This window comes from Stegostoma tigrinum, chromosome 38 (assembly GCF_030684315.1).
Source record: "Stegostoma tigrinum isolate sSteTig4 chromosome 38, sSteTig4.hap1, whole genome shotgun sequence".
In the NCBI taxonomy this organism is placed as follows: domain Eukaryota; kingdom Metazoa; phylum Chordata; class Chondrichthyes; order Orectolobiformes; family Stegostomatidae; genus Stegostoma; species Stegostoma tigrinum.
In genome coordinates this window covers 21,829,040-21,844,732 of record NC_081391.1, presented here as the reverse complement: position 1 = coordinate 21,844,732, position 15,693 = coordinate 21,829,040, and the positions used below count along the sequence as shown (strand labels likewise).

The 15,693-nt window shown below is 43.8% G+C and overlaps 1 protein-coding gene across 2 annotated transcripts in view; it reads right to left on the bottom strand.

The window, feature by feature from the left end:
• Positions 1–312: 312 nt before the first annotated feature.
• The window catches only part of tbc1d17 (TBC1 domain family, member 17), a 41,492-nt gene continuing 26,111 nt past the window's right edge, over positions 313–15,693 (bottom strand). For both annotated transcript variants that reach the window (XM_048521527.2, XM_048521526.2), the window contains exons 12-17: positions 12,697–12,797; positions 10,591–10,690; positions 5,879–5,976; positions 5,144–5,260; positions 3,612–3,698; positions 313–1,966 (exon numbers count right to left, since the gene is read on the bottom strand). In XM_048521527.2, the coding sequence (XP_048377484.1) occupies positions 1,748–1,966; positions 3,612–3,698; positions 5,144–5,260; positions 5,879–5,976; positions 10,591–10,690; positions 12,697–12,797 (722 nt within the window). In that variant the 3' untranslated portion in view covers positions 313–1,747. The remainder of the gene's footprint in view (positions 1,967–3,611; positions 3,699–5,143; positions 5,261–5,878; positions 5,977–10,590; positions 10,691–12,696; positions 12,798–15,693) is intronic.

The window sequence follows — 15,693 nt, the reverse complement described above, 5'->3', positions numbered from 1 at the left end:
TGCCGGTCCCTGAACCGGGAGAGAACAGGATTGGGCAGCGGTGATACAAGATAAGGTTATAGCTTCATGAGTTGCACAGACTACACCACTGAATGAGTGGCAAAGTCTGGTATTAACCAGCTCTCCTCCAGCAGTGCTCTCTTCACACACACTTTCATCCTATCTGGCAGAAAACTAAGTGTATTCTTGTCCTCTCTCCTCTAGCTGTTGATCCCGAATCCCACCCACCTCCTCCACCAACATCTACTCCCCTCCCCCCGCCCCCCCCCATCTCCACCAACATCTACTCCCCTCCCCCTGCGCCCCCCCCCCCCCGCCATCGTAAAATGGACAGGTGTGCTTCCCTCATTATTACTGACCAGCTGAACGACTGAGTTTCTATTCCCCTAGATCGCCAACAGCTCTGAAGAACACAGTTGTGGTTACACAGAATAAAGTCAATGCCGCACAGTGCAAGCCAGCTGGCTTGTGCTGTCTTACAGATCTTCAAACCACCTCTCACAGGGTTATGCCTTTCTGGGAAATAAATAAAATTTAAATTGTGCAAGAGGTGGCAAGTATTTTCTTAAAACAGAACAAACAGGAAAAAAAAATCACTATTTCCTTTGCAGTGACAGTCTTGGTCCCTTCGTTCCATATTTGGCAGGGCCATTGGGTTCAAATCCACCAAATCAAGCACAGGTTTTATAGGAAACAAGATTACAGGGATTTGTACTGACATTTCAGGGTGATCCAACCACACTATGGGTCTCACGGCAGAGAAATAAAAATTAATTTCAGCAGTCTGCTGCTCAGAAAATGCCATTTGATGTGGCACATTGCTCTCAGTTCCCCAGCTCAAGGTGATCCCTGACCAGCCGAAAATCACTGACAGATGGTTTGCTGCATCCAGACGGACAATTGAATCACCCACCCAGGCTTGGACGCCCTTAGTTTGATCAATGGTGACCCAGATATAGGCTGTGTGCTGAATAAAGACAAACACCAAACTGAAGGAAAGTTTGGGCACATAGGAAGGACAGTTAGGGGAGGCACTGACTGACAAGCTTCGGAGATTCAGGCAAAAAGAAAAAATAACATTACGGCTGAAGTCCAAGCTTTGGGAGCCCAGTTGAGTGAAACACAGTATTGCACTGTCACATATTCAATGGGCTATACTGAACATTTCTGCTTGGCCTACCATCGAGCCGCAACTGAATCCTTCCCTTAACACTGGTGATCACACCTTTGATGAAAAGAGAAGGATTTGATTTTGTTTAGATGACGAACAAAGCCAGAGGGGCAGATGGCAGGAGTTGGTCCCCGCATCTCATTTACTGCCTCTCTTGCCAATAAACCAAACTCCCTCTTAATTTGAAAGGACTTCACATTTAATTTCTTTGAAAAAATAATGTTTTTTAAACAAAATATTAAATCAGAATTCCACAATATCATAATTCTCATTCTAAACTGAAAGCAGCAGCCAGTTCCCACTGATTTTTCAGTTTCTTTCAGAATTTGAACAGGAATTGGGAATTGAAGCAAATGTTATGCTCAATTAGGACCATCCAGATCAAAGCTCAGTCAAAGAAGAAAGGATATTGCCCATTTTTACAGGATCAAATGGATGAATTTTGTCTCATTTCTAAAGCTGCTGCCACATTTAACATCTTGCTCAAGGTTTTGTTCAAAGTGTTTAAATGTCCTTTGAGATTTTGGGACCCCCCCCCGGCTTCCCAAGAACAGCCCTGCCACTTGACCCCAGCTCTTATGGGCTTTGACCAGACTCAATGGCACCGTCCTCAGTGTGTAAAATCTCGATGCTGCTGTCGGGCAGGCTGTGGGAGGCGCTGTCTGTAAGCTCCAACTCGTGTGTCTGGCTGGGGGATAGGGCTTGGGGTGAGCTGTTGGTGCCAGAGCTAGTGCTGGCGGTGGGGGTAGCGTCCTCCACTAAGCCCAGGATCTGTTGCACGCTCCGTTGTAGCTGCTGTTCAAACAGAGGAAACACAATGATCAGCTCTCCACATCTGCGGTATGTTTTCACCGGGGAGGTGACTGAGCGTCTCGCACCTAGTGGTATGTTATCCCTCTGTGCCCCATTGTACCCTTCCACATCTGCAGCCTATGCACCACTTCAATCATCTCCCCAAACCTATCTCTTCTCAGCAATTAGCATGCAGTCCCAAGACAGAGTCACTGAAGTCTACAGCATGGAAAGAGGCCCTTCGGCTCAACTTTCCCACGCCCAGTTTTCACAATTTAAGCTGGTCCCATTTACCTGCATTTGGTCCATTTCCCTCCATACTAATCCTTTCCGTGTACCTGTCTAAATGTTTCTTAAATGACGAAATTGTACTAGCTTCCACCATCACTTCTGGCATCCCATTCCACTCACTCACCACCCTCTGAAAAAATTGCCCCTCTTCACCCTTTTTGTATCTCTCCCCCTCACCTTAAAGATACTGTGACTTTGAGATGAATGGGCTTGCTGTTAATTTCCAGTATATTTTAATTTTCAATGTCAACATTTAGAAATCCCTTCCCCCCTCCCCCCCAAAACCTCTCTTATTAATGTAACTTTTTTAAAAAAAAGTTTCTGCCTCAGTTTCCATTGCTTAGCTCAGCTATTTTCTGTCTGGTGGCATTGTTGGAATGTCACTGGAATAGCAATTCAGAAATCTAGGCTGGATGTGCTGAGGGTCATAGGTTCAAATCCCACCACAGCATCTGGTGGAATTTAAATTCAATTATCAAAATTTCAATTTATTCTTGAAAAGAATCTGGAAATAAAAGCAAATCTCAGCACTAGTGACCGTGACCATTGTTGTAAAAATCCATCTGGTTCCCTAATGTTCTTTGGAGTGGGAAATCTACTGTCCTTATCCAGGTGGGTTTCCAGATCCACAGTAGTGTAGTTAACTCTTATTTACTGCCTGAAAATAGCTCAGTAATCCTCTCAGCTCAAGGGCAATTAGGTTTGGGTAACGAGTCTGCCTTGAGACATTATAGAAATTTACAAAATCACAGGTGGAACTGATAGGGTGAATAGCTAGTCTTTTCCCCAGGGTAGGGGAGTCCAAAATCAGGTGGCATAGGTTTAAAGTGAGAGGAGAAAGATTTAAAGGGGACTAAGGGTCAACTTTTTCACGCAGAGGGTGGTGTGTGTATGGAGCAAACTACTAGAGGAAGTGGTTGAGGCTGGTACAATTACAACATTTAAAAAGGTACCTGAATGGGTATAGGAATAGGAAGGGTTTAGAGGGATATGGGCTAAATCCTAGCAAACAGGACTAGGTTAATTTGGGATATCTGGATCAAAGGGTCTGTTCATACCTCTCTATTACAATGATTCCAGCATCCTGAAAATTTAAAAATTAAGAATACCTCAATAGTTTAAGCCCAAGGAATTGGAGCAATAAAATCACCTGCCCTCCCTAGATTTTGTTCAGCACAGTAAGGAACCTTTCCATCCTGACTGGAGATAGGGAAACATTGAGTTTCCCTCTGCTGCTTGGATTTACTGTATTGATCTGCAGGGAGATGCCCCACTAAGGGATGCTGTCACTCAGCACCACAGCTACAGGGCCACTGCAAGGGCGGGGGTGGGAGGGGGAGTTTGCATGCACACGCACCGGACAGGCTGCTAGCTGGAGGTAGATGGCTTCGGCTTTGCACAGCACATCCTCCACGTTCAACCTCATGGTCAGCTCGTTGATGTGCTGCAAGGAGAACAAGACAGGAGCTCAGGTCTCAGAACTGGAGTGCTTAAGCTGGCTAATAGGGAGGGAGGATGGGAGGCGAAAGAAGAAAGCATGTTTACTGTCCAGAACACAAAGGCAATAGCAGAGACCTGGCAGTGAGGTGACAGCATCTTTCAATGCTCCAACTAACAATGGACAAACTTGAGCACACTGGTAAAAAAGTCAACCAACAGTATTACTTGATGCAAGGTAGGAAGAATGTGTGTGTAGTTAGCAACTGAAGGTAGAAATTAGGAGCTGGAGCAATCCACTCAATCCTTTGAGCCTGCTCTGCCATTAAGCAAGATCACAGCTGATCTGAGTGTAACCTCAAGCCTCCATTCCTGCTTAGTCCAATTATGTTTCACTCCCTTGCTTAACAAAAATATATTTATCCACGCCTTAAAAATATTTCATGTCTGCTTCCACACCTTAATAGGAAAAATTCCAATGGCTCGTAACTTTCAGACAAACTTTCACCTCATCTCTATATTACAGGGGTGATCTCAGGAACCCTCAAGTCTATATTCATCAATAAGAGGAACTATCCTCACCGCTTCTAGCCTCTCAAGAAACCAACTTTTCCTCATAAGACAACCTGCCATTCCCACTATTATTCTGTTAAAACTTTTCTGAATTCCACCCGATGTATTTGCATTTTCTCTTAAATAAGATGGCCAATACTGTGCAAGTACTTTAGATGTTGCCTCAACAGTGCCATGTATAACTGAACAGCAAACTCCATACTTCTGTTTTCAACTGCACTCAGGATAAGTACAAGTTTGTAAACTTGGTGTTCTTGCAGATTAACCTTTTGAGATTTGTATACGAGAGGACATACAGATGCCTCTGTATCCAGAACTCTACAAACAGTCACCGTTTAAATAACATGCGCTCTTTTCTTTTTTCCTGCCAAAACAGACAATTTCACATTTTCCTCCATCAAACTGCGATTTGCCCACTCACTGAATCTGTGGTATCCTTATGTCCTCTTCACAACTTACTTTCCCACCTATCTTTGTGAAGTCAACAAATCTGGCAACAATTTCTGTGTCCCTTCACCTAAGTCGGTTACTTAAATCGCAGGCAGTTGTCCCAGCAGTGATCTCCATAGCACACTAATTGCTACATCTTGTCAGCCTACACACAGACCCCTCCCACAGCGTGGAAGTGAAGCTACTGCAACGTTTACCCATTTATACTAGCACTGAATATGGTCTTCAAAACTTCCATTGTGGGTCAGTTTCAGATCGGTCATTGCTGAGTTTGCGTTGGTAGCAACTTTGGATATACAGGAAGGTGACTTCAATAAGTGAAGCCTGAAGGGGTGATGACAGAGTGCTCTGCTCACTGGGTCAACAGTGAGAGATCAAATGCAAAGCTGGAAATGCAATTTCACAACTTTCTGACCGATTCATTTTTACCTTGAGTATCTCATTGAAGCCGTAGTTGGAGTTCATCAGAGCATCACGCTCAGAGTCCAGGATGGCACAACAGACCAGTAGGTGGAAGTTTGGGCATGGCAGGCCCGTCCACAGCACCTGGTGGCAAGAACAGAACTCAATAGATGCTACAAACTCAATTCAACATAGAAACAGGTTCAAGGAGTGAACAGCACAGCTCTCACCCCTTCTCTGGGGTGTTTTGGCACAATCCATCCCTCCCTGGAACACTGATGTACTGATCAACCACACCTTGGCCTGTGACACTGGTATAGCTTATGCCCTTACCATAAACTCCTCACCTCTTGACTGTTTCACACCTTTAAGATCCATTCCAACATTATGATGCCCATTTTCCCTCGTTAAGAGTCACTAATGATAAGAATTTATGTGAAGCCCTGTTGCACCACGCAGCCCTCCGCCGGGGGGGGGGTTCATCCATATCCAGTGGGAAACAGCAGAAGAGCTCCGAAATTTGATAATGATCATTATATATGTGCAATCTCATTAAAATTTTAGAATATCTCCCTCATTTAAAGACAGCCTTGAACTAATATCATGACACAAAAGAAAATAGCAGCAAGAGGAGGACTTTCAGCCCCTTGAGCCTACTCAGTTGGTCAAAAAAATTATGGCTGATTACAGCAGAACGTGATGCTTTTCCACATAACTATTCACATTTTAAAAATGTAATAAATGCAGGCAGAGAGCACTCACCTCCCAGAGCCGTAGTATATCCGGGAATGAGAACTCTCGCTTAAACCAGATGAGAAGCCAGCGGAAGCAGAAGCACAAGTTTCCTGACTCTCTGGAATCTAGAAAGAGAGCATAAGAGGAAAAAGGAGAGGGAGAGAGGAAAAAGGAGAAAGAGGGGAAAAAGGAGAGGAAAAGGAGGAGAGGAAAGAAAAATACTCATCAGGAATGTTGCTGTGCAATAAAAGGCAAAAACAGTCCTCACCCGTCACGGTTTCAAACAAACTCCACTGCACCACAAAATAGTGTGAAAGATAGCCCATGAACTATAAAATGTGCACCAGGAATAAACCCTCCACGAGGGCATCATGAACAACACAGTCCTCTGAACCAAAGCATGACCACTGCAAATACAGGGTAAATGCACCATAATCATCTCAGAAACCACTTCAACTGCAATAACCACTGGAGATACCAGGAAGACGCTTATGATGGCAGACTGGAAGGATGGTTATTCTTACTGCAGAGGCCAATGGATTTTAAAAAGCCTTTTGAGTTTCTGCCACTATTCTGTTGGTTATAGTTCCAGGGGTTCTGGCAGTTCTACTGTATTTCAAATCAAATCATCATATATTATCCATGAATAAGTGTCAACAGTCCACTTAACCATGGAGCCTGAGTCTGTCTCAGTACATACCTTCATGCACAGGAGCAGCCGCTGGAACTGCTAGAGGCCTAGGAGTTGATGCAAAGTGAAACAGTAATGATCTGCGGGAGACAGGCCACAGGAACAGTGCCAATTGTTAATGCTACGGCATTTCTGCCCTCATTAAATTGGATGGAAACTGTCCAAACTGGTTTCAATTAATAGCTGCCAGAAAGAAGAATTATGTACTCTACTTAAACTAAATTCAGGAAGTGAACTGAAGCCATTGGCATTTCTGTATTCAAATACACCCTGTGCGAGTGTCTGCAAATGCACGTTCCTCCGACTGTCCATGTTGTGAGAGCTAGTATGGATAAATGTGTGTGTCTGTCTAAGAGAGATATATCCACGCAAGTGTTTGCTCATGAAAGTAAGATATACAGAGTAAAAATAGATTGAGGCTAGTGTCATAGGCAAAAACATCTTCAGCTGCTTCAATGACCTTCCCTCCATCATAAAGGTCAGGGTGGGAATGTTCACTGATGATTACATAATGCTCAGCACCATGTTCATCTCCTCACATGCTGAAGCAGGCCATGTCCAAATGCAGCAAAACCTGCACAATATCCCGAGTTAGGCTAACAACTGATAAGTAACATTCACGCTACATAAATGTAAGGCAATGACAATCTCTAGCAAGACAGAATCTGACCATTACCCTTGACATTCAATGACAATGTCATCAACTGAATGCTGAACTACAAAAATCCTGGGGGTTACCATTGAACAGAAACTGAACTGCACCAACCATATAATTGCTGTGGATAAGGGTAAATTTCAGGCTAGGAATCGTGCACCAATTAATTCACCTCCTGAAATCCTGCCCACCATCACCAAGGTACAAGTCAGGAGGTTGATGGAAAACTCCCCACTTGCCTGGATGACTGCAGCTCCAACAACACTCGAGAAACTTGATACCGTCCAGGACAAAACAACCTGCTTGATTGGGCCACCACATCCACAAATATTCACTCCTACTAACATGACTTTCGATATCAGCAGTGTGTACTGTCTACAAGGTGTGCTACAGAACTTTACTCAGGCTTCTAAAACAAGAATCAAGAACCTTTCTATCTTTGTCTTATATACACTCAATGACTTGGCCTCAACAGCCTTCTGTGGTCATGCGTTCCACAGATTAACCACCCTTTGGCTGGAGAAGTTCCTCCCCACCTCTGTTCTAAAGGATCGTCCCTTCACTCTGAGGCTGTGCCTTCAGGTCCGAGTCTCTCCTACTAGTGGAAACATCCTCTCCATGTCCTTCTAACCAGGCCTTGTGGGTTTAATCATATTCTCCCTCATCCTTCTAAACTCCATCAAGTACAGAACCAGAATCCTCGACTGCTCCTCATATGATAAGCCCTTTATCCCCCGGGATCAATCTTGTAAACTCCTGGATTCCATCCAATGCCAGCACATCTTTCCCTAGATACAGGGCCCAAAATTGCTCACAATATTCCAAATGCAGTCTGACCTGAGCCTTATACAGACTCAACAGTATATTTCTGCTCTTGAATTCTAGCCCTATTGGAATGAATGCTAAAATTGCATTTGCCTTCCTAACTGCCAACTGAACCTGCACGTTAACCTTCAGAGAATCCAGAAGGAAGATTCCCAAGTCTCTGTGCTTCAAATTTCTGAAACGTTTTCCCATTTAGACAACAGTCTACAACTCTAATCTTCCTACTAAAATTAACAAGCTCACACCTTACCACACTGTATTCCATCACCACCGCTTTGCCCATTCTCTTGCTTGTCCAAGTCCTTCTGCAGCCTCCCCACTTCCCCAACACTACCTATCCTACTACCCATCCTTGAGTCATTCGCAAACTTAGCAACAATGCCCTCAGTTCCTTCACTCTGATCATTTAATATAGAATGTGAATAGCGGCGATCCCCCACGGACTCTTGGGGAATGTGGTTGGCACTGCTGCCAGGGACCCAGGTTCAATTCCAGCCTCGAGTGACTGTATATGTGGAGTTTGACCATTTTCCCTGTGCTTGTATGGGTTTCTGCCGGGTGCTCTTTTCACAGTCAGAAAATGTGCAGGTTAGGTGTATTGGCTACGAGAAATCGTCTCTAGTCTAGGGATGGGCAGCTTATCTGGATTAGCCATGGAAAATATGCGGTCATGAGGATAGAGTAGGGGCTGGGTTTGTGTGGGATGCTCTTTGGAGGACTGGTGTGGACCTGTTGGTTTGAATGGTCTTTTTCTTCTTTGAATTTAGAATTCCATGATTCTAATTCCATTAGTCACTGGCTGCCAGTCTGAAAAATACCCCATTTTCTGTACTCTCTGCCTTCTGCTAGTCAGCCAGTCTTCCACACATGCCAGTACCTTGCCCCCAATGCCATGGGCTCGTCTTACTCAGCAGTTTGGTCAAAAGGCTTCTGGAAATCCAAATAGATCACAGATTCAGTCATCCCACACTTTAAGGAGCAATCATATGGTTGTTTTGGAGGAGTGTAAATCTTGACGAATATTCTTCAGCTAGCCCAGGAGTGTAGAAATAAGATACATACATAATAACATACCTGCCCTAGGAGGATTGCAATGAAGTCTCAATGGATTAATTCCTGGGATAAAAGACTTGCCCTTCGATAAGAGATCGAATAGACTGGGTCTACATTCCCTAGAGTTTAGAGGATGCAATCTCATTGAAACATACAAAAGAAGGGACTTGACTGTATAGATGCTGGGAGGCTGGCGTGTAAAACATAAGCCTAAAGTTTCAGAGCACAGGTTCAGAACAGAGATCAGAAGAAATCTCTTCACTCAGAGTGTCTTGGTTCTATACCCTAAAAAAGTTGAGGAATTTCAGACATTAAATATATTCAAGTGATATATCAACAGGTTTTTAGATCCAAACGACATTCTATGGATTTAGCGATAGGACAGGGAAGTGTATTGATATCAAAGGTCAACCACAATCCTATTAGATGGTAGAGTGAGATCAAAGGGCCATGTGATACTAAGATCTCAATTCTTGTGCAGCATGAGCTTAAACCTGATCGTTAACGAATGGATCGTACTGAACCAATAATAAAAATAACAAAATCCAACCAGGAATTCAGGAGAAAGTTACTTACCAAGAGACAGGGGTTAGGGAGAGGGTGGCATGGTGGTTCAGTGGTTAGCACTGCTGCCTCACAGTGCCAGGGACCAGAGTTCAATTCCACCCTCAGGCGACTGTGTGGAGTCTGCAAATTCTTTCTGTCTGCATGGGTTTCCTCTGGGTGCTCTGGTTTCCTCCCACAGTCCAAAGATGTGGTGGTTAGGTGAAATGGCCATGCTAAATTGCCCGTAGTGTTCAGGGACATGTACGTTAGGTGGATTAACCATGGGGAATGCAGGGTTACAAGGAAAGGGTTGTGGCAGGGGGAACAGCCTTCAGAGGGTCAGTGTGCATACAATGGTCCAAAGAGCCTGCTTCTGCACTGTAGGGATTCTATAGTATTTCCACGACGACAGCCGGAAGGTGAGCATGGATGTTCCTGTCCCCTGACCCCAGGTGTCTTGGGCTAATACTTACCGCTTAACCAACATCACCAAAGGGAGATTATCTTGCCATTTGAGGGTCAGAGTGGACTTGATGGGCTGAATGGCCTGCTTCCACACTGTAGGGATTCCATACCATGCAGAACTCAAAATCACAGGCATATTATTGATTCAAATAATGGGCAGCTGGATAAATCGCATGAAGGTTAAAAGGAGTAAATCATGTTCAGAGGTCTCGGTGAAGAATGGCTGGAGGGGTCTCATGTGGAGCACTAAGGCCGCATTGATCAGCTGGGCTGAATGGCCTGCTTTTATTTTGCAAACTCAATGAAATATACTGTACTTGAGGACCCTCCTCCAAATAACTGCACTGTATACAGAGAAAACAATTAGTTGCTAAGTAAATGTGCAAGCTTTTCTAACAGCAATGTTACTCTTTGTGATGACACAGAATGGGACTGTCATCACAGGAGACACTACAACCTGGAGGTGTGGGGCAGAGAGCAGGACGCTGGGTTTAACTCACTGACCTAGAAAGTCACAAAGTGCAGAATCCAGAAGTCTCAGTAATAGGGCCAACTTTTCCAGCTGCTCCTTCATGCTCTCTTGGCTCTCCTCAAAGTTACGGTGCTATGAACAGAGATAAGAGACAGACTGCTAACACTGTTGTGTGACGGGAGAAAATTAAACAGTGCCAGAAACATACAGCCACAACCACAGTCCAAACCATTTGCACAGAATTAGTATCTTCCTTTGTCAGAGATTCATCTAAAATGCGAAATGATGGAAACACACAAGGTGGTCCGCAGCATCTGTGGACAGGAGAGTAAATGTTTCAGATCGAGCACCTTCCATAAGAACTGGAGATAAAGTCATCGGCTGGAAACATTAATTCTCTGTCTGCAGAGACACCGCTGGACCCACAGGGTAGCTCCAGGGCTTTGTTTTATTTCAGATTTTCAGCAGCCACAATATTTTGCTAAAAATAAGCTTAGACCAGCATTCTGTACTCAACTGATATATAGAGAATCACATAGTGCTGGATAACTGCATGGAGTCTTGCACAGTTGAGCACTATGATGTCTGATATCAATCAGAGACAGAGGCACAGTTGTTAATTCTGTATGTAAGAATAGTGGAATTGAACTGTCCTAAAAATATTACCTATTACTAATCATCCAGAAATGAATTAGAGGCTGTAATCTAATTTAAAGATTCAGATGACTCAAACAACTGTCGGATTTTCACCTCTGTTACTTCTCTTTAAATCATCCGTAAGGAACTTAAAAGTGAGCAAGAGGGCCCAAACTGCTAGGAGGTAAGTACGAGATTTCCCTTTGTAAGCTCAGAGGGACATGGTCAAGCTCTATTGTATTAAAATTAAGATGTGGAGGTGCTGATGTTGGACTAGGATGGACAAGGTCAAAAGTGACATGAACCTGGTTGTAGTCCAACAGGATTTATCTGAAATCATGAGCTTTTGGAACATTGCCCCTTCGTCAGGTGAAGTGACCTGCATGGGGTTATCCTGTTCCCGCTTTACAACATGTGACTGCTCACCAAAAGTGCTTAATTCATAGAACCATACAGTACAGAAGAAGCCCTTCAGCCCATCGAGTCTGTATGGACAAAACTACTCCAAATCTATACTAGTCCCACTTTCCAGCAATTGGCTTGAATGTTATGACACTTCAAGCACTTATCCAAGTACTTTTTAAAAGGGTAGTGAGGTTTCCTGCCTCTACTTTCTCAGGCAGAGTATTCCAGACACCTCCCACACTCCAGGTGAACACAGCAGGCCAAGCAGCATCTCAGGAGCACAAAAGCTAATGTTTTGGGCCTAGACCCTTCATCAGAAAAGGGTCTAGGCCTGAAACGTCAGCTTTTGTGCTCCTAAGATGCTGCTTGGCCTGCTGTGTTCATCCAGCTCCACACCTTGTTATCTCGGATCCTCCAGTATCTGCAGTTCCCATTATCTCTGACACTCCAGGTGAAAAAGGTTTTCCTCAAATTCCCTCTAAACACTCTGCCTTCACTTTGTTACTGATCCTTAAATGAAGGGGAACAGCTGCCTTCTATCTACCTGTCCACACCCCTCAATCTCATACACCTCAGTCAGGCTTTCTCTACCCTAAATAAGGGAACCAGAGTTTATTTAGCTTCTCTTCATAGCTACTTTTCAAATTCATTCACAGGATGAGGGCATTGCTAGCGAGGCAGTATTTGCGCATTCGCAAATACCCAGACGGCAGTTAAGAGTCAACCACATTGCTGTGGGTCTGAAGTCACATGTAGGCCAGACCAGGTAAGGACAGCAGTTTCCTTCCCTCAAGGACATTAGTGAACCAGATATTTTTTTCTGATAATCAGCAGTTGATTCACAGACATCATTAGACTCTTAATTTTTTTTAATGAATTCAAATTCCACCATCTGCTGTGGTGGGATTCGAATCTGGGTCCCCAGATTTCCTGGGTTTCTGGATTAATAGTCCAGAGGTGACACCACTAGGTCATTGCCTCCCATTGGTAGTAAAGCAAGTGGGAAGGTCCTGAGCATGTGAAATGAGCTTGATCAATGCAAGCGATTCCTTCTGTTCTCGGTGAAGCAGAATATCCATGGCACTGACAGCACTCACCACTCGCTCCATGAAGCCTGTGAAACACCAGAAGGAATCAACTTCGTTCTGTGTAACGTACAGTATGGGAGAGAGGAGGTCACTCATTCCCTGAACATAGCCTGCAAAAACATAACAGCAACTATTGTAAATGTTCAGTTTGGGAGACGGTGAATGGAAATTTCAGAATGGTATCAGAGCTGAGGAACTTGAAAGTGGAGGAATATGTAGCTGTTCTTTGAACTGAATGATTAAGAGAACATTTAAATTATTCAAAGGCTTTGATAGAATAGATAAAGAGAAACTGTTTCCAGTGATAACACAGTCAGTAATCAAATTGACAAGGATTTAAGTTAAAAGGACCACGGGAGACAACAGCATCTTTTTAAGCAGCAGGTTGCTGCAATCTGGAATACTGTCCCTGAAAAGGGTGACGAAAGCAGATTTTATGGGCTAGAATTTTTAGGTATTGGCAATCTCACGCAGATGCTGCTCCAGTCCTTTTGTCTTACGTGAGAGTGAGAGACCACTTGCATCTCCCTCAGGAATGCAGACAACATTTCCATCCCGATTGTTCTTTTGTAGTGGAAGCAAACTATGTCCCCTTTTCATAGTCAGCTGCTGTGCTCTGAAATGTAAAAGATCCCGAAAGCCAGATTTGACATTTTCTAACAAAGGGTAACAAAAACAAAGCTGCTGGAAAAGCTCAGCCGGTCTGGCAGCATCTGTGAAGGAAAAGAAACAAAATTTCGAAAATTCTGAGGAAGGGTCACCAGACCCTAAACGTTGACGCTGTTTTTTTCCCCTTCACAGATGCTGCCAGACCTGCTGAGCTTTTAGCAACTTTGTTTTTATTCTTGATTTACAGCATCCACAGTTCTTTAAGTTTTTATCTAACGAAGGGCAAGTCTGATGTTATGGTCTGATGGGTTAGGGTGCGAGATGGATGGGGGGGGGGGGGTAAGATGCCAAGTAGACAGAGTACTAGCTGGAGAGTGGTAGAGTACCAAGACACAGTTTAAAGAATAAGGGGTAGACCATTTAGAACAGAGTTGAGGAAAAACTTCTTCACCCAGACAGTGGTAGATATATAGAATGCTCTGCCCCAGAAGGAAATGGAGACCAACTCTCTGGATACTTTCAAGAAAGAGACAGATAGAGCTCTTAAAGATAGTGGAATCAAGGGTTATGGGGATAAGGCAGGAACAGGATACTGACTGTGGATGATCTGCCATGATCATAATGAATGGTGGTGCTGGCTCGAAGGGCCGAATGGCCTATTCCAGCACCTATTGTCTATTGGTAGGATGCCAGACAGGTACAGGGTAGGGTGCCAGCTAAGGAGAGTGCCAGGTTGCAGGTGGTGAGGCAAGTGGATGTCAGAACGAGCTGGAGAAAAATTGGTTCAGTGATATGTGGGTGTCAGGTCTGGTGGGTGGAGGGTGGTTTGGGTGCAAAGATCAGCTGAGGGGTTCATGGTGTCACAGGCAGAAGTGTTAGCCAGGATCTTGCGGTGATGCAGTTGGGGGCGCTGGGAGATTGGATGGGATACCTATAGGATCAGTTTTATATTTGCTCTGGGACAGACTGTGTTTAACACAGTCTAACATTGTCCTGAGTAACTATTTAATTTAATTTCATCGAAAGCATTCATAATCTCTGATTTTTATTAGACTTTTGGATGCTTCCAGGCATAGAGGAATTCACAGGAAAATTCAATTTCCGAGGCATTTCCTTCAGAGTATGCTATGATGGGATTCTGCCAGGTCCCCATGCGTAATTCTAATCTGTCCTGGCGTAACGACTGTCTGGCCATCAGTGTATCTGTCCCAATATCTTTCAAAAGGGAATTCAACGAATACCTGAAATGGAGAAATCTGCCAGAATATGGGTAAACTGCAGGGAGAGATGGGACTAATTGGTCAGGTCTTTTTAAAAAGCTAGTAAAAGTGCAATGGGTTGAAAGGACTTGTTCTGCAGTATATGATTCTATAATAACCATATGGATAATGTTATACAGTACCTTTAGCCCACAGTTCTCAACTGGATTTATCTACACTCTTCCTCAAGCAGACATATTAAAAACAACTTGTTCATCACAATAGCGTCCGAGAGAGCTTGTGCTCATCATTATAAACATATCAGCCTGTACAACAACCTGCATTAATACGGTGCCTCCAACTTGGTTAATGTTTTACAACAAACCTGAAAAATAGACAATGATCAGTGGAACAAAACAAACTCAGCAGGTTTAGCAAAGTTTAGGGAGAGAAAGCAGAGTTAACATTTTGAGTCTCATGACCCTTCTTTGGATCAAAGAACTCTGCATTCTCTCCACTGACGCTGCCAGACCTGCTGAGTTTCTCCAGCAATTTCTGTTTTTGTTTGTTTTCGACTTCCAGCACCTGCAGTTCCTTGCTTTATTTTAATGATTAGCGAAGATCAGACTGACCAGCCTGATAGGGCAGCAGCACCTAGCTTACAGCAGTATGAGTTGGAAGGTTATTCAAAGTTGATGGGGGAAGCAGATTTGAACCAGAGTTTGGGTCATACAGCTCATCAAGGGATTACATCACTGGATTCAGTCCGAGGAAGAAGCAAGCAGGAAGATTGAAATGGTGGGAGGGACTTTGCAATGTTTTATCAGAAGCTGAACAGGGTGACTTTGAACTTGCAGCATGTTGGAAGAAATTCAAGATTATTCACGTGATGAACTGAACTGAATTAGCTTTATTGTTACATGTACATATGAGTACAGTGAAAAGTTTACAAGTTGCCATTAATGGTGTTTTCCGAGGTACAAGGTACCTAGGCACAAATTTTTCAGTACAAGTTCTAAAGCAATAAAATAAAACAAAGAAATAAAAAGTCCAGCATTTCAGATCATAAGAATTAATTAGAAAAATAGACAAAATAACAAGTTCAGAATAACAGTCCCTCCAACCCAGTCCATGCCAGGCCTTGAATCACCTTGATGCTGGAGGTTCAAGCTGAGGACATGCTGGGCCAAGAAACCAC